At 42.2% G+C, this 26,938-nt stretch overlaps 1 protein-coding gene across 3 annotated transcripts in view; it reads right to left on the reverse strand.

Moving 5' to 3' along the window:
* sema5ba (sema domain, seven thrombospondin repeats (type 1 and type 1-like), transmembrane domain (TM) and short cytoplasmic domain, (semaphorin) 5Ba) overlaps nucleotides 1-26,938 on the reverse strand; it is a 196,634-nt gene that overhangs the window by 94,626 nt on the left and 75,070 nt on the right. For all 3 annotated transcript variants that reach the window (XM_086266103.1, XM_086266101.1, XM_086266104.1), the window contains one exon: nucleotides 19,491-19,718. In XM_086266103.1, the coding sequence (XP_086122229.1) occupies nucleotides 19,491-19,671 (181 nt within the window). In that variant the 5' untranslated portion in view covers nucleotides 19,672-19,718. The remainder of the gene's footprint in view (nucleotides 1-19,490; nucleotides 19,719-26,938) is intronic.

The raw sequence follows: 26,938 nt of genomic DNA on the forward strand, positions 1-26,938 counted from the left end.
GTTGTGGTCAACTGTATCAAATGCTGCACTGAGATCCAGTAAAACTAAGACTGACATTTTTCCACTGTCTGTATTCAGACATATGTCATTGAACACTTTTGTCAGAGCGGTTTCAGTGCTGTGGTTCTGTCTAAAACCTGACTGGAAGGCATCGTAGCAGTTATTCTGTTTTAAGAAGTAACTGAGCTGTTGAGAAACTGCTTTTTCAATGATCTTACTTAAAAACGGGAGATTTGAGATCGGCCTGTAGTTGTTCATTTGTGTCTTGTCAAGATTGTCCTTTTTCAGTATAGGTTTGATTACAGCAGTTTTTAGTGATTCTGGAAACACACCTGATAATAAAGAAAAGTTGACGATCTGTAACAGGTCTGACTCCAAAGTCTTTGAGACCTTTTTGAAAAAACCTGTTGGCAGGACATCTAAACAGCAAGAGGAGTTGTTCAGTTGACCTAAGATGTCCTCCAGGTCTTTGCTGTTAATAGGGTCAAACTGTTTGATGGTGTTTAAACAGTTTTTCGGTGGACACAGTACATATTCTGGATCTGCTGTTGATGTTCCAACTGCTTGTCTAATCTTTTGGATTTTGTCTGTGAAGAATTTGGCAAAGTCATTGCAGGCCATTGTCGAATGAAGTTCAGCTGCCACTGACACAGGAGGGTTTGTTAGCCTGTCAACTGTAGAAAATAAGACCCGAGCATTATGGCTGTTTTTAGTGATGATGTCAGAGAAGTAGGACCTCCTTGCACTCCTCAGTTGTAAATTATAATTGTGAAGTTTCTCTTTATAGATGTCATAATGAACCTGGAGGTTTGTTTTTCTCCATCTGCGCTCAGCTTTCCTACAATCTCTTTTTTCATTTTTCACTAGTGTGGAGTTTCTCCATGGAGACTTTTTCCTTCCAGAGATAACCTTCACCTTAATGGGAGCAATTGTATCCATTACATTTAACATGTTAGCATTGAAGCTATTGATGAGCTCATTGACTGACCCTCCAGACAGGTCAGGTGTTAATGGGAAGACCTGGTTAAAAACTGCACTACTGTGTTCAGTTATACATCTTTTTGTGATCACTGTTGTTGATATATTTATGTGGGCTGAGATTTTACTTTCAAAGAAAACACAGTAATGATCAGACACGCCCACATCAGACACAGTAACCTTTGAAATGCTCAGGCCCTTGGAGATCAGTAGGTCAAGAGTGTGTCCTCTATTATGTGTGGCCTCTGGGCAACTTTGGGCTGACTCAGCATGTAACAGAGTGTTACTCAGGTCTTTAGTCCCTTTGTCCTGAGTGTTGTCCACATGGATGTTAAAATCCCCAACAATAATTACACAGTCAAAATCAACACAGATCACAGACAGCAGTTCACTGAGGTCATTAAAAAAGTCTGTGCAAAAAGGAAAAACATTTGGATTTGAGATCTAAGATAACTTTACAGAGTCTCAGAGGTTATTAAGCTATTTAGGGCTATGACTTGTTTGGCGTTATTTCTGGGGACAGGTGATGGAAATGTCAAAGGTTTATAAATGCGCTGACTCTTCAAATCTTGTTTAAAGAGTCAGCAGCAACGAGCTCCTCTACAAATCTGCCAAGCACTCTCAACAGCTCTTACCTACAAAGCTGCAAAGCAGGAGAAGGCTTTCTGAAGACAGTAATGTAATTAAGAAATTGCAGTTGGAGGAGTTGTGGAGGTGAGGTTGTTGGCACAAGGAGCTGCTATAATGGCACAGCCAGGCTGTTGTTGGACTGTAGCGGGCCTTTAGAAAAACTCTGAATTCTTAACTTTGTAACCTTCACCAACCTGTGTAGGGTTGAGTTTGAGAAACTTGATGAAATGAAGACTTATACGCTAATTTTGGCAATTCAAACATTCCAAACAGGCAAAAAAGCTATTTAAGTGCTGTCAAAGCATCGGATATTATCTGAACCACAATTCATCTCAGTTCAATTTTATTTATATAGCGGCAAATCAGAGCAGCAGCTGTCTCAAGATGCTTTATAGTGTTAAGAACCTACAATAATAGAGAGAAAATGTAAACGATCCACCAAACCCCTCTGAGCAAGTACTTGGCAACAGTGGGAAGAAAAAACTCCCTTTTAACAAGAAAAAACATCCGGTGGAACCAGGCTCAGGGGAGAGCAGCTATGGGTTAAGGAAGAGAGACAGAGATTAATTCTACTTAATTCACTTAACGTTACCTCTACTTTTAAATACTCCAGCAGCCACACGTAAGCCTGCAGTCTGAAAGTGATGTCACGGTCTGGCTAGGGCAGACCGTATGTTGCAGGGAAGGACTCAAGCGCAGACCGAAATGAGGTATGAATAACAAAACAAGCCGTTTATTAAGGCAAGAAACGAGGGTACAAAATCATAGGGAATCGATGAAAACTAAACAATGACCTAAACTGGGTGAACTAAAACGAAACATACAAAACTCTAAACATAATGAACTGACAGGGATACCTGGAGCCGAGACATGGATGAGCAGTACAACAGACGAATACAACGGACCAGTACAACGGACGACCTGACAAAGAATGACTGAGAACACACAGACTAAATGGACACAGGAGGATAATGAGGGAAGTGGCAACACATGGGGACCCAGCTGACACATGAACATAATTACGTCACAGGGGGAGAGTAACTGAACATGATGAACACAGACACGCCAGACCTCTTCACAATAAAACAGGAAACACAGTGAGATATAGACATGACAACCTGAACTTGACAACATAAGCCACAGACATGAAATACATGAAAAGCAGGGGAGACAACATAGTGGAAACACGAGGGGAAAATAACTAGAAACACCTAGGCATGATAGACTTAACATAGTGGGAACACGAGGGGTAAAATTAACTGGAAACAACTAGGCATGATAACGATGAACTTAGGAAACCTGAAGGCTACATAAACTAAACACAAAACGCTGGGTCAGCAGACCCAGGATCATGACAAGTGAAGCATTCTGTTGGGATGATATTGCCCCAATAGAGATGTTAAGATAAGGTTGGGCCCGATTCAAGGCTTTGTATGCGAGGAGACAGGATGTTTCTAATTTTAGAGATAAAATGGGAGTTCTATTCTATTATTGGTTAAGAATTTCATAAAGAGAAACACTGCTTCAACTGTGAGCTCAATCGTAGTTTGTCACAGATAACACTTCATTATAGAAGGAATTATTCATTTAAATATGATCAAACATCAAACACTGTAAAAAAAAATCTGATATTGAACAAACATGGTGAAATGCACAATGGCCAACTGAGAAAGTAATGATCTAAGCTAACATTTGCATGTTTGACCTCAATTCAAGTCTCATCTCACAGAAACATTTACAGTGAGAATGACGGATAACAAGAACTCAAGTCCAGTGTCTGTGTTACAAAATATCTTCTTTAAGCTTTACTTCAAGATTTTTTTCTTTTCTTCTTTCTGCTATTTTGAAAAGTCCTTCGTCTTCTTCGGCTATAACAAAACTGCATTGTTCCTAATTTGACCCTTTAGAAAGCATTTCATCTTTTCCTCACTTTTCTTCACAGTTAAAGAAATTCTGACCAGATCAAACAAACCAGACCAAACCGCTGCATGCCAATGTGCGCTTCATACAAAAAAAAAAAAAAAAAATCGTTAGAGTCCAAAACCCTCCAAACCTTTTTTTTTTTTTTTTTGCTGGACAATTTTCCCACTTCGGGCCATGATTGACTACACCGAAGTGCCGAATGGTACGAAAGTAGGAAAAATGTGTCTTTCGCTTCGTATCTTCACACACTTTGAACATTTTTTTGTGTCTTTCCGTACAAGTGCAACAACACGAGCACCTTGGAGGAGAGACTGTTTCAAAGTAATTCTCCCATCTAAACAATTATTGTCTCGCCCCTCTGTCAGATGACAGGCTTTCGGCCTTTCAGTGCAACCATTTAAGCCACAGCAGTAGCAGAGAAGCAGCTGGTCATCAGCACGCTCAGTTCAAAAGAGCAGTGGCATTAAACTACATTTAGCCTGTAGCCACATTTGATTCTGAAGAAAGTAAAGCTATATTTTAATAGCATAAATGCAACCCAGACTTTAATGTGTATGAAAAACCAATCAAAGTCAAAGAAATTAGAAACAGCGAAGCGACTGCAGAGGATGGGCAGCCTATAAGGGCTGCGACGCATCCCCAACGTTACACAGTAAATATCTTCTGGAAAACATCCAGACAATAGAACCTAATGTCATTTGAAAAACGTCAGACAGTTAAAACGGTGACTTACTCTGCACATAAAATTAGACTATTAAAACAGAGCAGATGACACGAACCATAAAACAAGAACGTGCGGTGCAGGAATAGATAACAAGAGAATTCTTTCCACAGAAGCATTATGCGCCTAACGCTAAAAACAGGAGCTGTTAGTGTTCAGTTCAGAGAGTTTAATGTAGAGCGTAAATCACTTGAAATTCTTGCTGAGAAGCATTACATGAATATAAACCTTTCCCCACATCACAAATGTCTCTTCAAAAGCTTGTTAGAAAAACAAAAAACAACAAAAAAGCACAGCAAGGCTGAATTTGATGCAGCAGCATGGAGGAGAGCTTGTGAACCGTGAGCTTGCTTACTCTCTTAGAAGGGCTTCGCTATAGTGAGGAGGTCTTCGTTGACTGACATTTATCCTCCTGTGCACAAGTGGTTTTATATTCTCTGCTTACTTCTTTCCCCTCATAACTGTCTGGCCGGGCGGCGGGGCAAATAAGGGACAATAATGCAGGATGAATATGAAAGCCTCCTCCCTCGGGTTGACTCGTGGGCCCCAAGCTGGACTTGATGAACGATGATTGCGATCTTTTTTTTTTCCTCCCCTTTTGCAATCGGCAAGCAGATGGATTAATGCCCATGACTGCCAGAGGGACGAGGACAGTGGCTGAGACATTTGTCTCACCCAGACATAAATTATAACCTTTCTATCTTCTCCCATCTCACAGTTTTTTAACCGTTCAGCCTCTTCCCACACAACCAGCATGCATGAAGAGCGAAGCGGCACCCCGACTGATTTGAGTTGCTATTAGGCCAGTACAGAGGCCAATCAAATCTGGAAAAGACCAACATATTATAGACCGTGAGAAAACCAGTGCACGGGAAATTGGGGATCGTGCACAAACGAACACACAAATACAGACACACACACACACACCAGACAGTTTAAACACAATCTGATCCGTTTATCACTTAAAGCCAGGTGGAATGTGAGATTCCCCCAAGCCGGAGCTCAGAGATAGGGCTATTTGATAAATAGCCAATCTTACCCCCATCTAATCCCTAAAAAATTTGAGCCTCTGGGTTTTTCCTTCAGCTAGCCCATCAAACCTTGCCATTCCCACAGCTGGAAGGATGGTGTCATCTATTAAAATGAAAGTACAAACTGAAATACAGAGGGGATTTTTTTTAACATAAAAGGCATGTAATAGGTTTTCTTGAAATCAAATGTTCTACAAAAGGTGCAAAGCAGACTCTGACAGCTGATCTGACAGTTATTAAATCCAGTTCTTTGCATTCTTCAACGGCCAAGAAAGACACGGCTCAAAGTGGTCTAACTTAAAAAATGATCTTTAATTTTACATTTTCTGGAAAATGGAGACTTAGCACAGAAACGCCAGCTCAAGTCTCAAGCAGAAACAGGAAGCCTGATTACTTATATACTTCCTCTAGACGTCACACAAATTTTAAGTTTTGAACAAACACTCTACTTAGTTTCACTTTCTGCCTGCAGCTCCTATTTTTGCAAAAGCATGCAGTTCCTGTCAGCCTGCGACCTAGTTTTACACTGAAGTCTGGGCCTCTCATAAGAACAATCTAATCAGCAAATAAGCATTAAGAATATATATATTCCATACTGACATATGGAATTGAAATGAGAAGTCCTGTGTATTTCAGTGAACTTGCAGTTCTTCACTTTGGCTTTTTCACCGTCGGTGCGCCTGCAACGGCTCACCTGATAAAATCGCTCACTGTGTCACATTTTTTATCATCACTGTTATAATCAGGCATGTTGTTGATTTCCCTCCCTCAAGCGCTGCACTGTTTAATGAGCTATGAATGACAAATATTATACTAAAGGTAGCTGTCTATCATCTTCCTTCGGGCAGCGGGGGTAAGGGGGGTGGGTAGACGCGGGGTTGGCGGTGGTGAGGGAGAATCTCGGAAACACAATGTGTTGCTAATGGGAATAAGACCGAGCGAAAGGAGGCAATATTAAAAAATGGTTATCTTCAGGGCAGTGGGGTTGAGCCAATATTGTTAACGAAGCAGGCCACATAACGACTTGCAGCCATCTGGCAGGTGATTCTGTGAATGAAGCATTACCTCCAGTCTCAATTACACACAGTATAGTATTCGGGATATATTTTGCAATGCTGACAATTGTGAAAACCTACTGTGAATAAATCAGTCCTGCTCTATGTAAATTTACATGCAGAATCTATTTACACAAAGCACATTGTAAGAGCGGCATTGGAAATGTCACATTTCCACACATTATCTGCTCTTGCTCGGCACTGAAGGAGTTAATGTCTCCCTGCAGCTCCAGATCGCTTCACAAGTCAGCCTTATCAGGCCGAAATCCCTTGAAATACGTTTTGTTGGGTCTTCTTCATATCACTTTTCAGCTTCCCTTGCATGCCAGTCTCCACCCCATCCTGCTTGTCCTGTTCTTCACTATCTCTCCTATTAGAACTTTTGATTTTCACTGTGGCTGACTTGCAGGGGGTGATAGTTTGAGAGAGGCTGTTGTGCCTCAGTGGAGCACAACTCTCCCTCTGTCCCTTCATGCGCCTTCCTTCCCTTCCCTCCTCCCACTTGACTGAACTCAGATAGAAGGGTCTGCAGGTTATGGGCAGAACAGAGAAAGAGCCTGGAGAGAGCGGGGACTGAGCAGCCACAGGAGGAATGGTGCTGGGGCCAGGAGGCTAATAGCCTCTCAGTCAGTGACCGGTAAAGATGTCTGTCTGCCTTTCACAAAACCAATGGTGAGGCAACATCCACAGCTACTGACAAGTCCGCTGTGCTCCAAATGTGTTATAAAACTGACAGAAATGTGAGCAATGTTTCTCAAAAACAGAGTGTGAAAGAGGCAGACGTAGGCGCGATAACCAGCAAAAGAGAGTCTGTACACTTTCTGTGCTATATTTGAGACTGGCACAGGATAAGAGAGTCAACAGAGGTAACAAAAAAAAGAAGAAAGAAAAAAAGAAAAAGGGGTCTGCAAAATGAATAACAGCATGCAGAAATTCACTGGACCTCAAAGAGGCAAGGTTTCAAACCTACTTCAATCTGATTTGATCATTTGCCCTTTTTTTGTAGCTGTACTGTAATTGAGTGTGCAAACACTATTTTCTTTTCTCCTTAAAAATCAGGAGCGACACAAGAGCATTCACACAGGATGTCGCTTAAACTGTTGGCTTTATCCATTTGTTAAAGTAATAGCTTTTGGGTATTAACTGCAGCTATCTGCCATGTAAATGTTCTGCAACTGCTTCATTCGAACATGACAGAACTGTTCGGGATAGCGCTCACATGTTCATGCAATATTTTAGCACAAAGGTCGGAGTAGTGCACTGAGTTGAGGGAATAATACTGTCAATGATGAAGACTGTTCCTGGGTTTCTGTGGGCATGCATCAGCTGGATAGATGTTTATGTCAGTACCTTTATAAATGACCATTGTGAGGGCAGGGGTTCTCCAACAATTTTTTCAAATTCTTTCCAAGTACCAAAACTCTAAAGAGGCCACTTGGCAAAATGTCAGCCCACAGAATAAAGTCTGTACTATATATACGTCCTTTTTAAGTGCTCCTTTTTTATGCTGTAGATCCGTGCAGAATGTGTCAGCCTGCTGGATCTTTTAATTGTTTTCACCATTACATGCAAGATAAATTAAAGAACCCGGCTTCCCACTAATGTAGACCGAGAGGGCCAAAACATCGCCGTATAACTTTTCATGTGGTTTATACAGAGTGTAATTGATGCTGACTGGAGAGTTGAAGTTGTTCAGCTTCCTGTAGCATCTAAAGGTGGGAGGGCAGGTTGAAATTGCTGTCGCACTACTGTAGCTTTTACAACACTGTACTGCAACGCAAGAGGCTGAAAATTATCAGTGCTCTTACAGATTAAAGCACAAGTCTGAAAGGGGTTATAGCATGAGGAGACAGGAGGCATGGATACAGACAGGCAAAGGAAGCAGTTTTCCTGCTGCTTTCCGCTTTTTCGGTGAAAGTGGCGGTAAAGCCTTTAAATGTTTTCTATTCTCTGTTTTCTATTGCAATCTTTTGGGCATCAGATATCCTGACATGCCATTAGTGAGGGAGGCGCCGCTCGCCTCAGCAGCATGCTAATCCAAGCTTCATTCAGCTGCTTGACTGACAGCTGCAAACACACCTATGCACTGAAATCACAGTGAATGAGTTTGGGGGAACAGAGACTGGTGCGAGTGAAATATGAATGCCACATGAAATATACATACATATACATACATACATATATATATACATATACACATATATACATATATATACATATATATATATATATATATACATATATATATACACATATATATACACATATATATATACATATACACATATACACATATATATATACATATACACATATACACATATATATATGTGTATATATATATATGTGTATATATATGTGTGTGTATATATATATATACATATATATAAACACACACATATATATACACATATATATATATACACATATATATACATATACACATATATACATATATATATATATATATACACATATATATACATATACACATATACACATATATATATACACATATACACATATATATATATATATATATATTAGGGCTGGGTATCGTCACTGATTTCTAGAATCGATTCAATTCCGATTCACAAGGTCCCGAATCGATTCGATCCACGATTCGATTTAATTCGATTTAATTCGATTCGATTTAAATCTGGGAAATTTTGACAGTCAGAAATATTATAATTCAGATCAGTACATTTACATATTTTTGTATCAATAAAAAGGAAGCTGGTGTAAGCCTCACAGCAGATGCCTTTGTGTCAAAGTAGCTGAAGATAAAACACAGAAAAACATGAAGGTGATTTTCCTGGCCTGGGATTTTATAAAAATATTCTGCAGTACATCAAAAACGAAAGAAAACCATTAATCAACATATGAACATTACCTCTGAAGTTACAGCGGTTTTATTAGAGACACGGTTAAGCGTTTTGCATTTTGAATAATTTTAAAAAGTTTAAATTTGTTCAGTATTGAACAGCAGAAATGAGGTTTTCTTTTCGGAAGAATGTAAAAGGGGAAAAACAGCGGCTGACAGCGCTGTAAACAACAGTAGACTTGTGCGTAACAAGCAAGCGAATAATGAAGAAAGGGAAACTGTTTTTGAAGTACAGAGAGAGAGAGAGATAGAGAGCTGTGCATCGCGGTGGAAGCAAAACAGTAAAAGTCAGAGTGAATTCATGACGATGTTTATGTGAAGCGTTTGGATCTTCTTTTGCTGCTGGTTCGGTCAATATTGTTTGGAGAGAGATCAAACTAACAGCTTTAGAATCGGCTCATAAAGCGCGTGAACACAAAGCGTGGACCCGCCGACAGATCAGAATCAGCGAGCTGTCGGCTTTCAGCCCCGACCGTGAGAAAGGCGACATCTAACTGATTCTGATCCGCAGGTCGCGCTGTGTGTTTAAGTCTATGTGCAGAATCCGTGTACCTGCTCTCATTTACTGTCTTAACTGTTTGGTGGTTCTTGAAATTTTGTGAGATGTCACCAGAGATTCTGGCATTTCGGGCAAAATAAATTTATATTAAAAAAATCGATTCAGGATTTTAATTAATCGATTTTACGTTATCCAAGCCAGAATCGATTTTAATCGATGAATCGATTATAAAAACCCACCCCTAATATATATATATATATATATCAGGTGTTGAGGAACCAGGGCACCCTGACGAAAAGTGGGCTACTGGAACAAGAAGGCATCGGTGGGAGAGAGACGAAAACAGGGCGTTGTTGGAATGCTACTACGCAAGTAACCCCGGCGGAAGGGGCTACATGAATAGGATGAGGGACCTATGGATTCTTCGATACCCAACATCCACAATGACGGCGAAACAACTAGTAGCTCAGTGTTCCAACATTCGAAAGAAGGGACTGCTCTCACAGCTAGAGATTGATGAGGTACAACACAAATGCTACGGCAAGGAGGAGTCAGGACGCCAGGTCAGGGGGGCGATATCATCACCCCCACCCGAGATTGGGTACATAGCCCCAAGTGCGATAGGAGAAGGATCGTTGAGTGCGAGAGGAACTGACCTGAAAAATAGGATCATGGCCAAGCTTGAAACCTGGATCCCCCGTAGCCGGTTACCAAGCTTACGTGAAGTACCCTCAGAAGGTCTGCTAGATGATGTTAATGCAGCACTACGGGCAATACCTACAACCACGATTACCGACACTAACAAGCTGATCTACAATACGGCAGCAGTGATCAGTGAGATGCTTGGCTACAAGTTGAACAGCGACAAGGGGCAGTACCCTCCATGGAGAAGGAGGCTAGAGGGCAAGATCAAAGTAGCACGGAGGGAGGTTAGCCAACTAACGGAGTTGCAGAAAGGTGCGACAAATAAGGTGCCTAAGAAATACAGCAAGCTGTCCATACCTGAGGCCTTGGAAACTGCCAAGCAAAGACTCACAGCCTTGGCCAGCCGCTTGAGGAGGTACACCAGAGAGATAGAAGGCAGGAGAATAAACCAGCTGTTCTCCACAGAACCAGCAAAGGTGTACTCTCAGTGGCAAGGGAACAATAAGAGAACAGCACCACCAAGGCTGGAGACGGAGCAATACTGGAAGAGCATATGGGAGAAGGATGCAACCCATAACGGCAATGCTCAGTGGCTAGAGGATCTGAGGACAGACCACAGCGACCTCCCTGAACAGGGTCCAGTAACCATCACAGTGGCAGATATCCAAGAAAGGGTCTCCAGTATGAAGATTTGGACAGCACCAGGGCCCAACATGGTTCACGCCTACTGGCTAAAGAAGCTGACTGCACTCCACGAGCGTCTGGCAGCACAGATGAACCAGCTGCTAGTTAACGAGAGACACCCGGAATGGCTAACTGAAGGCCGGACGGTCCTGATCCCCAAGGACCCCAAGAAGGGACCGGTCCCCTCCAACTACCGACCAATAACCTGCCTCAGTACTACATGGAAGCTCCTGTCAGGCATCATATCGGCTAAGATGAACAGGCACATGGGTCAATACATGAGCGGGACACAGAAAGGAATTGGCAAGAATACCAGAGGCGCAAAACACCAGCTACTGGTAGACAGAACAATCAGCCGAGACTGCAAGACCAGACTGACCAACCTGTGCACTGCCTGGATTGATTACAAGAAGGCCTATGACTCAATGCCCCACAGCTGGATACTGGAATGCCTAGAATTGTACAAGATCAATGGGACCCTAAGAGCCTTCATCAGGAACTCAATGGGGATGTGGCGTACAACACTAGAGGCCAACTCCAAGCCCATAGCACAAGTCACCATCAAGTGCGGGATCTACCAAGGAGATGCTCTGTCCCCACTGCTGTTCTGCATAGGCCTGAACCCCCTCAGTGAGATCATTAACAAGACTGGCTACGGATACCGACTACGGAACGGAGCAGTTGTCAGCCACCTCCTGTACATGGATGACATCAAGCTGTATGCCAAGAGTGAACGAGACATCAATTCACTGATCCACACTACCAGGCTATACAGCAATGACATTGGAATGTCGTTCGGACTGGAGAAGTGTAGTCGGATGGTAACAAAGAGAGGGAAGGTAGTCAGAACTGAGGGGATTGAACTACCAGAAGGCAACATTGCAGACATAGAGGACAGTTACAAGTACCTGGGGATCCCGCAGGCAAATGGGAACCATGAAGAGGCCGCTAGAAAAGCTGCAACCACCAAGTACCTGCAGAGGGTCAGGCAAGTCCTGAGGAGTCAGCTGAATGGTAAGAACAAGATCCGGGCCATCAACACGTACGCCCTGCCCGTGATCAGGTACCCTGCTGGGGTAATAGGCTGGCCAAAGGAGGAGATAGAAGCCACTGACATAAAGACAAGAAAGCTCCTTACCATGCATGGAGGGTTTCACCCCAAGTCCAGCACCCTGAGGCTGTATGCTAAGCGGAAGGAAGGGGGCCGGGGACTGGTGAGTGTCAGCACCACAGTCCAGGATGAGACAACGAACATCCAAGAATACATTGGCAAGATGGCCCCAACTGACCGAGTGCTCAGTGAATACCTCAGGCAGCAGAAACCCAAGAAAGAGGAGGGAGACGAGGAACCATCATGGAAGGACAGGCCCCTGCACGGTATGTACCACCGGCAGATAGAGGAGGTGGCTGATATCCAGAAATCCTACCAGTGGCTGGACAAAGCTGGACTGAAAGACAGCACAGAGGCACTAATCATGGCAGCACAAGAACAAGCTCTGAGCACAAGATCCATAGAGGCTGGGGTCTATCACACCAGGCAAGACCCCAGGTGCAGGCTGTGTAAAGATGCCCCAGAGACAATCCAGCACATAACAGCAGGGTGCAAGATGCTAGCAGGCAAGGCATACATGGAACGCCATAACCAAGTGGCCGGCATAGTGTACAGGAACATCTGTGCCGAGTATAACCTGGAAGTCCCGAGGTCAAAATGGGAGATGCCCCCAAGGGTGGTGGAGAATGACCGAGCTAAGATCCTGTGGGACTTCCAGATACAGACGGACAAAATGGTGGTGGCTAACCAACCGGACATAGTGGTGGTAGACAAACAGAAGAAGACGGCCGTAGTGATCGATGTAGCGGTTCCGAATGACAGCAATATCAGGAAGAAGGAACACGAGAAGCTGGAGAAATACCAAGGGCTCAGAGAAGAGCTCGAGAGGATGTGGAGGGTGAAGGTAACGGTGGTCCCCGTGGTAATCGGAGCACTAGGTGCGGTGACTCCCAAGCTAGGCGAGTGGCTCCAGCAGATCCCGGGAACAACATCGGAGATCTCTGTCCAGAAGAGCGCAGTCCTGGGAACAGCTAAGATACTGCGCAGGACCCTCAAGCTCCCAGGCCTCTGGTAGAGGACCCGAGCTTGAAGGATAAACCGCCCGCAGGGGCGTGCTGGGTGTTGGTTTTTTTATATATATATATATATACACACACACACATATATATACACACACACACATATATATACACACACACACATATATATATATATACATATATATATATATATATATATATATATATATATATATATATATATATATATATATATATATAAATTCAGGGTGAGCACTTTTTTTTTTAAGTGAACCATTGTGGCTCAAAGTAGCATCATTCGTGCTCCTCAAGAGCCCTTCGGATGGCGAGACGACAGCTCATCGACAGCACCATTACCCAGACAATGAAAGAGATACAAGATGCGCAATGCATTTTCTGCCTATTATAGAGAGAGAGAAAAAAAGAGTAAAAAGTGATGGGAACAGAAAGTTGGAGAAAAAAAGAGTCTAAGAGGAGGAGCTCGGAGAGAGGGAAAAGGAGAAGAATAAATGAGGGAGGTGGGGAGTGCGATGATGGATAGAACAGTGCAGGCAATCTGGGGATAAGAGATATAAAAAGCAAATTCAGGAGGCGAGATTTGCAAGGTATCAAATAGAAAATTAGCAGCAACGTCGGCTGTTTTCTGTTTTTCTTTCTATTGTTAGAGGAACATTACGGTGATTTGAGTCGAGCAGAGGTCCCACTCTGTCAAGAAATCGAATCTATCAGACAAACAACCTCCTACTCTCTGCGACGGACGTAGTGGGACCGGAGAAAAAAGGTCTTATTATAAAGCATTAGTTTTCTGCACATAGTCCCTGGCGAAACATTGTGTTGCTTTGATGGATACTGGTGCTGCACTTGGTGTGATGAAGGAACAGCCCAGGTATCCGTCTCACAAACCAGGTTGACCCTTTTCATAAGCTCCTAGAACAGTTCTTTGAGCCTAATAACATAAACTATAACATCTCTATAAATTCTTTAAGCAGATTCCATATAGAGATTCGGAGCGTTCCAGTTGCTGCCCCCTATCCCGTGCTCTTATCAGACCTGCAGTCTCATGCTCTCAGGGAGTATCATCCATCTAAATCACGAGCTGGCGGCTCATACAGTGTGTGCCTGTGGGTGGAGGTTACGTGATTCCGATGCTGTATTTCTGCACTGATCTGTGGTGTGGCTAAAAAAAAAAAACAACTCTTCTGGCACATCTTCTGGAACAGCAGGGATACAAACATGCAGCAGTGTGTTTGTGGTGGGTCCAAGCGGATGGTAGAAATACCATGCTGTTGAGACCAAACTAAAGTGGGTCACGAGGTTTGATACTAAACCTCGGTGGAAGTTTGTCTACTGTCTCCTGCATCTTCTGTGTTTATAGTACATTCCCCCGACATCGCAACCGCCGCATGTGTGCTCAACTTCTTTTTAAAAATTGATTTCTTCTTTGTGATCACAGCTGTCACAACCAAACTAAGCTAAAATAAAGCAGCTGTAAAAATGATTTAGTGGCTATAAACAAGGATAATTCTCTTCATATCTACCAGATACTAAGATTTCTTTGCAAGTACATCTATTTATTAAGAGATGTTTCTTATCAGTATGAGTGTCCCGCTACTCCTCCAAGTATACAGAATACAGCTGGTCTTAAATTCACATAACACGCTCGAGTTGATGGACTTATTTATATAAATTGTCTTTTTGTTTTTGTTTTTTAACTCAGTCTCACTAAAATCTCCTGTAATCCCTTGTAATCTCATTTACAAGAGAGAGCAAGAACAAGACATATCCACAAGAAGACAATCAGCAGCAGACAGAACGACAACAACAAAACACAAAGAATCATTAAGAACAATTACAAGAATCGTGAAAACATCATTTAATAGTTTTGAGCTGATGCTGTTTGAACAGGTAACCAAGGTAAGTGCATACAGTGAAAGTCAACATTAGTCCTTTATAAATGAATATGATGAGATGACCTTTTATCCTTGACTTTAAGTAACTCCATCTAACCTTTTCATATGGAGAAAAATGATGAGTGCAGTGTGATACACAGAGACTGCTGTTTTGTTTGTTTGGGCAGAGAGACAATACAGAATATTTTATAGCCAATGACAAACATGAATATTGGATACCACGGAGGTTTATGGTCAGAGGAACCAGAGCTGGAGGACCGGAGGACATGCGATGCCTTCTACCAGCGCTGCCAGGATAAAATGTCACTGGACTGCACATAGAAAATCTAAAACTCATTTAGATAGGAAGTCAAAACACAAGAAAAACACACCTATATCTATAAATACTTGTCAGTATACAGGGAGTGCAGAATTATTAGGCAAATGAGTATTTTGTCCACATCATCCTCTTCACCAATTAAGCATATTAGGTGATGTGTATCTCTGTAATGAGAAGGGGTGTGGTCTAATGACATCAACACCCTATATCAGGTGTGCATAATTATTAGGCAACGTCCTTTCCTTTGGCAAAATGGGTCAAAAGAAGGACTTGACAGGCTCAGAAAAGTCAAAAATAGTGAGATATCTTGCAGAGGGATGCAGCAGTCTCAAAATTGCAAAGCTTCTGAAGCGTGATCATCGACCAATCAAGCGTTTCATTCAAAATAGTCAACAGGGTCGCAAGAAGCGTGTGGAAAAACCAAGGCGCAAAATAACTGCCCATGAACTGAGAAAAGTCAAGCGTGCAGCTGCCAAGATGCCACTTGCCACCAGTTTGGCCATATTTCAGAGCTGCAACATCACTGGAGTGCCCAAAAGCACAAGGTGTGCAATACTTAGAGACATGGCCAAGGTAAGAAAGGCTGAAAGACGACCACCACTGAACAAGACACACAAGCTGAAACGTCAAGACTGGGCCAAGAAATATCTCAAGACTGGTTTTTCTAAGGTTTTATGGACTGATGAAATGAGAGTGAGTCTTGATGGGCCAGATGGATGGGCCCGTGGCTGGATTGGTAAAGGGCAGAGAGCTCCAGTCCGACTCAGACGCCAGCAAGGTGGAGGTGGAGTACTGGTTTGGGCTGGTATCATCAAAGATGAGCTTGTGGGGCCTTTTCGGGTTGAGGATGGAGTCAAGCTCAACTCCCAGTCCTACTGCCAGTTTCTGGAAGACACCTTCTTCAAGCAGTGGTACAGGAAGAAGTCTGCATCCTTCAAGAAAAACATGATTTTCATGCAGGACAATGCTCCATCACACGCGTCCAAGTACTCCACAGCGTGGCTGGCAAGAAAGGGTATAAAAGAAGAAAAACTAATGACATGGCCACCTTGTTCACCTGATCTGAACCCCATTGAGAACCTGTGGTCCATCATCAAATGTGAGATTTACAAGGAGGGAAAACAGTACACCTCTCTGAACAGTGTCTGGGAGGCTGTGGTTGCTGCTGCACGCAATGTTGATGGTGAACAGATCAAAACACTGACAGAATCCATGGATGGCAGGCTTTTGAGTGTCCTTGCAAAGAAAGGTGGCTATATTGGTCGCTGATTTGTTTTTGTTTTGTTTTTGAATGTCAGAAATGTATATTTGTGAATGTGGAGATGTTATATTGGTTTCACTGGTAAAAATAAATAATTGAAATGGGAATATATTTGTTTTTTGTTAAGTTGCCTAATAATTATGCACAGTAATAGTCACCTGCACACACAGATCTCCCCCTAAAATAGCTAAAACTAAAAACAAACTAAAAACTACTTCCAAAAACATTCAGCTTTGATATTAATGAGTTTTTTGGGTTCATTGAGAACATGGTTGTTGTTCAATAATAAAATTATTCCTCAAAAATACAACTTGCCTAATAATTCTGCACTCCCTGTAGATGCATACACTTGTACAGCACGAGCACACACTTGTGCATGCCCATAGCAAAGACTGGCTGGTCTCCTTCAGGTGACTGATGCAGCGCTTCAGCAAGCTACAATAAAACGCTCATCAATCACAGAGGCTAATCTCAGGTTCTTGCTGGCACTTTCATTGTGCAGGCCTTTCTGTAAGGCTGCCTTCACATAATGCCCCGCTCTGCTTGCTTTGACAGGCCAACAGCCCTGCAGCTCCCTGCCATGAGAGCCATTCTCAAGTGGCACGCCTTTGAAGTGAAGCACTGGCGGGGCCCAGGCTAATCTGGACATCTGGAGGCCGGGTGGGTGAAGCAGGACAGGGAAAAAGCCCTTGAATATAGATAGTGTGAGTCTGGTTTTGTGGGGGAATGAAAAAAGCCATTTCTTGATTTCTATAGATTGGAAATCCAATAGAATGGAGGCTCTAGTTTTCAAACTTAAAACTGCCCTGACACAGAAAGTTCAGCATAAAGGACCAAATGGCACACAGGTCTTTACGTCAATCTTCATAACCATAGAGTTCAGGTCTGCAGCATTGATAAGCTGGACACAAGCACATAAACAGTCTTGTTAGAAAACGGCACACTCCAAAAAAGAAAAACCAAAAAGACGGATGCATGCTTTGGAGGGGGCTGAGAGCATTTCATAACTCCTTCAGGCCACCTCTCCAGTCTTTCTGTCCTCGATCCCCACCAGCAATTTTTTTTGGGCTTTCCAATCCTACTCACCACTCTTGGCAGATGAAACACAAACAGCCCTATTCAAAAATAAACACAGCAATTTTGTGTGTGTTTACCTTTGATTCTGCGCTCCAAACTGTTCTGTTCCATTTCACGCAGTGAGGAACACCTCGTTTCTTGGCCCACTGTACAGATGAACGGGCAAGATAGCGGGCGCCATTATTCCACACTATCATTTTAATCTTGGCCCGTTTTGCTTTCTGCTCCTTTATAGATGCCTTTTGACCTCGCCAAACTGTGAGGTTCTATTTACAGATGGCACAAAGACACATTTATGAAAATTGAAAAGTGGCAAATAGGGTTCCAGATATGAAAAATAGCTGACATAAAATTCCCTGGGGCCACACTGTCCCCCTTAACTTGACAGCAACAGTTTGCCACACTGAACTTTAAGCTTGTGGAATCAATGTTATTGGAGATTTCAAACCATAAGCATAAAAGATAAAGACTCATTTGTTCCCACACTTGCATACATCAGACTGTAACGCTGGATGCATGCTGTGTCTGACTCTACTTCAGATGCTAATTCCCTATAACTGCAAAGGAACCTCATGGCAACACTGAGAAAAGTGTTCAGGATTAACATGCAAGCAGAAGCTGTGACCAAGGAAAAATGGTACGCAGTCGCTTGTGTTTGTCAGTCTAGCATCCGCAGTTTTCAACATATCGTTTTCAAATTTTGTGTGATGGTAGACATCAATACCAGCTCGAGCTGATTTAATTTGAGTGAAAATCAGATCAAAGTCAAGGTCACACCAAAAGTGAAAATCTATAAAAACGTTTTATTTAAAATTTTTATGGATCCTCTACTTGACCTTGACTGTTATTGTTAGCGCCCAAGGTCAAAGTTCAAGGAACCATAGAGTAACATATTAGATGAAAGGGCACGAAGAGAGCTGCACAACACACCTTTTATTTTTTCAATACAATGCCATGATTTTTGCACACTGTATAAATCTAACTTAAAATGTTAAGTTTTTACAGCTTGAAGGAACCAATTCAGCTCCAATCATATGAGTAAAGATAATAAAATTCACCATGTTAGTATGTAAAGCTTCATAGCTCAAAGGTTAGGAATTAGGAAAAAGCTTTAGTTTCTCTGAATGCTCGTGTACCTTAACCTTGACACCAAATACGGCAAGTTTTATTATTTTCCATTACATCTTTACATCAACTGCTTTTCCTCAGGGATTATATGCACCCCTCACCTCACCTTTAGGGGATGTGCATGATGAATAGCTCAATAGATTTCAACTGGATCGGCCTTTTTTTTCTCCCATGTGTACATTTAAGATGAGTCAATATAGATTATCGACAAGTTGACAGCAGTACAGTAAGATGGACTTCAGCATGATTGCTCAGAGCAGAGTGTCCCTCATCTAAAAAAAAATGTACCCACTATGTCTGAATAAAGCTGGAGCTGACACTAAAGTGAAGCATGGTGTTTTTTTCTCTTTTTTTGACTCCAAATAAGTCAGCAGCAGCAGCTCGACACTTGACTGCTTTCACAGCCTATCCTTTCATGTTTCCCTTATTTCAAATTCTTTTGTTAAAAAAGGAAATGGTAATAAATCTGAAATTTGAAAATAAGCTGTCACAGAAGAAAAAGCAAGATATCAAATTATCGGGAAGCTGAATGAAAATGCTAATTTTACAAAAGCTACAAACTGCATTGTCCCAGCAAAATGTGTCCATGTAGAAGCAGCACTGCAAGTACAGCACTGACTGATACAAAATGTGCGGTTGGAGGTGATCACTGACCTCTGATGGAAACCTTTGGGTGTTCTTTCTTTGTGCACTCCGGATGGGTCAGGGGGTCCAACGAGGATGGGGTCGGGGTCGTTGGGACAGCGGAGTTCTGCGTGAAAACAGCCGGGAGGAGAAGGAGTAGGAAGAGGCCAGCCATAGACGAGGGGGCGGAGTCCTGTGAGGACGCAGTCATGGTGATGACCTCTCCTCTAGCTGTCAAGCTGGGCCTCCGGGATACAGCTGGAGAAGAGAAGAAATTACTTCAGCACCTCAATGCAACATTTCTACACCTGGCTTCAAAGAAACGAAGCTCTCTCTGAGTCACTTCAAAATCTTTTTTTTCCTCGCAGACTTTCTATTCCTGAGGGCGTTCCTGAATGAAGCACAGGAAAACCGAAAGAGACTGAAAAAAACGGTGCAAAGGAAAAACATTTTGATAGAAAGGACATCATTGTGGGCTGAAAAAAAAAAGAACCAGACAAATAGAGGGTGGCTGGAAAGATGAGCTAGAAAGCTGAGTGAAATGCAGGAAATAAATGAATAGAGTTAGAGGTTAGAAAGACTCAGAGCGGGGAAAATCTAGCTTCTTAAAGAGGTACCCCTGACCCTTGAGATAATTATTTAAAATGTGCAATTAAACCTCTAAAGTTCATTTGATGGCTGATTAAAACAGGAAAATTGAACCCAATTGTGGACTGTTCAATGAGGCACAAGGTTCCAGCAGTTAGCGAAGCAGTAACGAGTTCATTTAAAATCTGCGACTTTCAGATGCTTCAGTGCTGGATTTTTTTTAAAAAAGAAAGAAAATGTTTGCACAACTTTGATCCTTGAATACACCTGACATCCTGGCATGTTTACTGCACATGTGATGCATTTCAGCGCATTACTCTCGCTTCTTCTGAATTACGTCTTATGCAAACAGACTTTGGCAGACTTACACGCGGATGTTTCCAAATGCACACACACAGAGACACTCCTGCTTCCCCAGTAAATGTAATCTCTTCCAGTTATAACATATGAGTCTACAGTGCCGCGCTGAAACCAGCAGTTCATCATCTCCCAACCCCGCACTCCTTACGATGTTAGCTTAGCGGAGTGTAATGTTATTAAAGTAGATTAAAAACTGAGAGCATCAACTTTCTGCAGCACTTTGGCTTGGTTACATATCTCTGTAGTGTTTCCCTCACTAATGCTTCAATCAATAACAAATTATTAGCTTGGTTGAGTTGCAAATCAACCATATTGCCCTGCAATCAATTATCCCTCTCACTACAGCCGGTAACTAATTAGGCAAATGCAAATAGAGCCCATGTTTGTCATTACAATACAGTGGAGTCAACTGCCAACTAAAATAATGCTGATGAAACAGGTGGAAACATTCAGTGCAGTCTGCAGCAGACTAGATTCAGTGAAGCTGGATATGTTTCAAGCTTTAGGGCTGCTTGTTTCGACTGCACCACGAAGCAAAAGGGGAAAAAAAGAACCTTTTGATCATTTGTCTATATTTTATTTTATGATTTTATAATGTTTGTCCTCCAGTCTGAAACATAAAAACAATCATGACTCAAAAAAATGATCGAATCCTCTTTAAGGGGTGCATGCGGGCCACTCGAGCTGGCAGCTGTCGGGGTTTTTGTTTCGTTGAGAGGAAGCATGAATATTTGAGTGCGTCATCAAGTTGAGACTCTTGAAAATGCATCAAGCCATTGTCACGTCTGCACGCTCTACCTCTTGTACTTTGTTCTTTCCTCTTATCAGACTTTACCTGTCATTGTTCTCTACTCTGAGACCTTCAGCATTTTGTTTCACTTGGTTTTGCATCTTCTTTTTCTTCCTTAACTTTCAGCTATTATTGTTGTGCATTTAAGGAATATAACATCTTCCATTTGCAGGCTACGATGCTTCCTAAACCTCCATTTCACCTCAGAAATATAGCAAAAGCAAACCTTTACTGTTATTCAGTCATCTGAAACTTTTAGTACACACTTCAATTTTCCCCCACCTTGGTCATTGTAACTCACTTTTCATGTGCATCTCTCTGTCCTCCAGTTAGTGCAGGACGCAGCACAAAGCCGCTAACAAAAACTAGCCAGCGTTCACATATCACACCTATTCTTGCATCCCTTCACTGGATTCCAGTGATATAGTATTAACAGACCTATAAAGCTCTACATGGAAAACACATTTTTATAGATTAGCTTACCCTTAATCTTTCCCCCTTTATTTTGAGACATCGTTTGCGTGCGTGGAGGTGTGTATGTTGGAAAGAATGTGTCATAAGGCTGATTATGTGTCTGTTTATGTTTAAATGTTTAAAATTATCCTTAACATGTTGCAAAATCACACTAGTCCTCTGCAATCAAGCAAAAACTCACTGTTCCTGGCATCAGTATCAGTTTCTGATTAGACAAAAAACCACTTCTATGTTAGCAAATAGTGATTTTGCCACTTCATTTTGATTTAAATAAGGATAATGAGGTCTGTGCATCTGGTAGTGTCATGCAAATATAGTCTATGAAAAATATGACATTTCAGTTTTTATGTTTTTTTAATAGCATTTCCTTCCTTTTCACCTTGTGCAATAAACCCAAAACCCTAATGCTTTTTTTTGCCTTATATAAAGTAAATAGCGCTGACGCCCTGATTTAATCAAACTTATGTAGTGCAACTTCAGGAGGTTAAAGCTGAAAAATGTGGCCATATTTTTAGCCTCTTCCTATAGGACGTCTGTTAGTTGCATAACTTGCATGAGTACTTTGGATCAGCGAGTGCCAAGTTGTCTTTCTAAATTCTCTGCATAACTCGTTTGATTCCTCCTTTCAAAAGTTGCATTTATCACTGAGACAAAGCCCAATGTTGTGCATGCAAGCAGAGATATGACAAAGACAACCGTATAAATGGTCAAGAGAAGTATTTCTTCCGACAGATTCGCCTTTCACGTCTCTCTCTTTTGGCATTTTCACTTTAACTAGATACCTCACAGCAGAGTGAGACATGACACACACACAGAGAGCAGGACAGAGACAGTGCAGGATGACACCCACTTAAGGTTCCAAGGTAAAATCAAACCAATAATATTTTATTCAAGGGTATGAGTTTTATTCTTTAGAACATGTCATTTTTTAAATTTCTATTATCTGCAGGAGCAGCTTTGGCAGGTGCTTAATTCATACTAAATCACTGAGTCCTGAAAGTCAAAGAATGACTCTACAAATCCTCTCATTAGTTAAAAAGCCGGGCTGAGAGCAGGCAGGCCAGGAGATCATGACAGATGACCGGGACTCTGCTGTAAGCTTGAAATTGTGGTGGCCGAGCTATCTTGGCACGGAGGCGCACGGGGGAGGAACTGTCAGCAGCAGAACGAGGCTGGTGTGTGGCTGTCAAATATTTCTGAGGAAAGGCATGTCATACACTCAAGCAAACCCAGATGCACTCAAATCTCAGCACCGAAAACAGGCAGAATCCAGACATGGACAGCTGGTCACACTCCATATTGGGTCACAGCGTGCGGGCAGAGCTGATGCATGCTGTGTGCCAACATCAACTCCTCAGTGTGTCCGTGCACACTTGTAAACCAATGTGCGCGTGTGTGTTTATGTGAAGCGAGAATCTTTAAGTCGGCTCCAAAGTGGCCCGATAGTGCCCATCCAATTTCCCATCCTGCTGTGTTTGGGATTAGCAACAGTTTGTCGGCAAGGAACCAGGACAATCAATACCACAGAGGAAGCTGTCCATAGGAGGACACATGCGTGCACACACACACACACACACACACACAGACATGCTTTTAAAAAGACTCTGTGAGCCACCGTTCGCCTGTCAGTTGATCATTCAGTCTGATACAATGAGTTAATCAGAGGTACACTATTTGGACCTAGAGGATACTGTGCGGATTGGACTAATAAATGTCCAAGCACGTCTCTTTGTCACTAATTTAAGGTGAAGAGAGACTCTTACTGCATCGATGCTGGGAAAATGGTGTCTGGAGAGTACGTTTTTGGTTCTTTTTAAAAAGTAAAACTACTACAACAAGCAGACAGCTTTTTTAAAAAGAAAAAGCGGATGGAAGGAAAATCCACTGGTGGAGGTTTTGTTGTCTCCAGAACTGAGAGAAATAAAAGACCATGAACTTTCAGACACTGTGATCTTAGATTTCTGTACTTTCACTGCTCTTATGAAATATTCCTCACTTGTTTTAAAGGCCAGCTGACATTAAATTACATTCTTAATAACATGTTCTCCTTTTTACTTTGAGCGGGTATGCAAGTACCTTAACTTGGAATACTTACAATGTCCCGATTTGGCTTGACAACGTGTTTCATTGGTATGCTATGAACATCCTTTGTCTAAGTATGCTGAACATGGATCCTTTGCACTTGTCCAAAACATTTCAGCCTTGGCTCTCTAACTTTGTCTCCAAACCACTCAGCCTGAGCTGTCCCTCTGATATGCTCATTTCTATTCTTGTGCATCCTCGCAACAAAAACCTGCAATTCTACCACCTTTGAACAATGATACACAACCAACCCCTGGGGGTCAGGACCCCGAATGTCAAATAAAATATGTAGATGATCAAGAGTGAAATTTTCTTACCAGAATGATAAGAGCCTAGGTTAACAACCACCGCCATCGGAGGTCCCGATGGAAACTGTGCTACTGCTGGGCAAAGACAAAGGAAGAGGAGATGGGTCCAGCATGGTCGGGAGCAGCAAGAGAAAAGCAAAGGTAGGAGTGTGGAGGCGTGAGTAAGGGACTGCAGAAGGAAATGACGAAGACCGCAGAGAGGAGGGCATGCAGAGAGGAGGGCATGCAGAGAGTTGGCGTAACAGAAGGGGATGCAAGGGTGAAGGTGAAATGGAGACGGATGATCTGCTGTGGCGACCTAAGATGCTGAACAATGATATACATTAGCTTTTAATCTCACAGTCTCCTTTTTATTCAATAAGGACAATCAAACACACAGCTGGGAAAAGTGAGCTGCTGTTTCCACTTTGAATACTACAGAAGTAAGAGCACTTAAATGTACCTTCAAACAAATTCTAACAAGTTCCTGTCCCCATGGCTTGCATGCTATACTGACCTTGGCTTTTACTGCAACATGCCAGCTGCTGTCAATCAAACACAGCTCCAGCTGATCAAGACATTTTGTAACCTTCGCTTAAAGCATGGACTTACAAACAATACTTTCTTTTTCCATTTTCACATTTCATCTGAAAATGGCAATGTGCGAGACAAAAATGGGGCAATGACTTGCAAACAAACCTCTTGGCTGTCACGCTTTAGCTTCTTTATCCCCATTTTCTGTTTTATGTTGTAACCAGTTAGTATTTCTCATTTCTGAAAGCCCACTTCCAGTCATACGCTCTAAGGTTTTGTAAATGACATTTTGCATCATTAAATTCTAATCAACCCCTCAGCACATATTTTTTTGTTCAACTTGAAATGCCTGAAAAAGTGTCAATGTTTTCTTTATGGGGACAAACTTCATCTAATGGCTGAAACCTTTTTGGTCCCATAGCCAAGATGATGACCACTGAAGCAGAAAAATCTGCACTCACATTTTACAAGCATAAGTATAGAAGTATGCAATATTCTTCTTCTTTATCTGGTACTTTCGTTATCGCCTTTCTGCCATACCTGTGGTAGATAACATCATCACTGAGCGTGTATCTGTTCCCCTGCTTTCATTTGTTCTTTGCTAGTTTCTCTTGTTACCCTTCACACTCAAACTTTCCACAGCCAAGTCCTCGTTTCTTTCATGGCACTCTCTTTTTTCTAGTTCCTAAAGCTCTCCCTCTGTTTGATACTTTGCCTGTTTTTGGATTTCACCTCTATTCTGCTTCCCTTGAACTTCACTATCACTTGGAATTAATATTTTGGATTTTAGTCTATACTTTGCATGTTGTGCCTCAAACTCAACATTAAAAAAAATTGATAGCATTACTTCATTTTACGATCTTTTTAAAAAAGGAATGAATTTGAATATTTAAGTGAATGAACTGTCTTACCCTTAGCTGTGTACTTATGTAGGCTAAAAACTAATTTTGACTTAAATGTTTCAAAGCTAAAGGCAGTGTGTTTCCTGCCCAGGTGTACTGCATTAATATCTCGCTGGGATGCTTCTATGTGGTTGCAGCATGTTGTAAACAACCCCGAGCAGTGCATCAACTCAGTTTTATTCCCATCGGCTTGCAATTAAAAGGGCTACACTGGTTTTGTGTTAGGCAATTTTGGAAAGCTGAACTTAGACAAACAAGGCAAGCTGTTTATTTATTTATTTATTTTAATAATAATTTTTAACTCTTTATCCAGGTGGCAGCCTGTAAATCTAAAAATTTCCCTCTGCAAGCTTCCACAAGTCCTCGCCAGTGCCAGCACGTATCTATGGCAACAGAGCGGCAAGTTGGTAGTTAAGCAGCAGGAACCAGGTTGAGTGTATTTAGGCACAGACCTCAACAGGCTCCTGAGGGGGGGGGGGGTTGGCGGATTGCCCAATGATGAATAGGAAGTGAAGACAATGAAAAGCTTGGAGTCGGGAAATATGAGCAATATATATTATATTAGGCAAAAAATAAAAATGCATTCAGTAGGTAGGCCTAAAAAAAGGAGGAAATCAAATGCAATCCAGCAACTTTGCCATCAATAGTACTTCTGCAAAGCTTCCACACTTTCAGTTCTTGATGAGATCATAGGGGTGGTGGCACATGGCATTACCTTATATTTAAAGGTGCAGCTGATATTTTTTTCTCCTGTATATGAATATCTATCTATCTGGATGGATGGATGGATGGATGGATGGATATAGCATTTTCCAAGTATATCTAACTTGGGGCGATCGTGGCTCAAGAGTTGGGAGTTCGCCTTGTAATCGGAAGGTTGCCGGTTCGAGCCCCGGCTTGGACAGTCTTGGTCGTTGTGTCCTTGGGCAAGACACTTCACCCGTTGCCTACTGGTGGTGGTCAGAGGGCCTGGTGGCGCCAGTGTCCGGCAGCCTCGCCTCTGTCAGTGCGCCCCAGGGTGGCTGTGGCTACATTGTAGCTTGCCATCACCAGTGTGTGAATGTGTGTGTGAATGGGTGGATGACAGGTTGTGTAAAGCGCTTTGGGGTCCTTAGGGACTAGAAAAAGCGCTATACAAATACAGGCCATTTACCATTCTTAACACTCAAAGCAAGCACATTTACAGAAACGTGTAGGTTGTACAAGTGTCATTCCTCTACTTTGGCCTCACAGTTTGACACAAGCCTTTCCATTTAGGTGTCACAAATAGTTAAAAATCCCAGGTACAACTACAGTGGGTCAACCAACTCGCTAGTCAAATCCAGTTGTATGACGTGTGATTTGAGGGTGCTTTATATGCAAAATGACCAGTGTGAAAGAATTGTGGTGATATATTTGGTCCTTGCTCCACTCTGGTGGTTCATCTGTGGTTTATTGTTCACAGTTGCAACAATCTTGCAA

This window comes from Aulonocara sp. 'chitande type north' Nkhata Bay, linkage group LG16, assembly GCF_057382095.1.
Source record: "Aulonocara sp. 'chitande type north' Nkhata Bay isolate Kocher_YH1m ecotype deep benthic linkage group LG16, A_spYH_male_GT1.1, whole genome shotgun sequence".
NCBI classification, from domain to species: domain Eukaryota; kingdom Metazoa; phylum Chordata; class Actinopteri; order Cichliformes; family Cichlidae; genus Aulonocara; species Aulonocara sp. 'chitande type north' Nkhata Bay.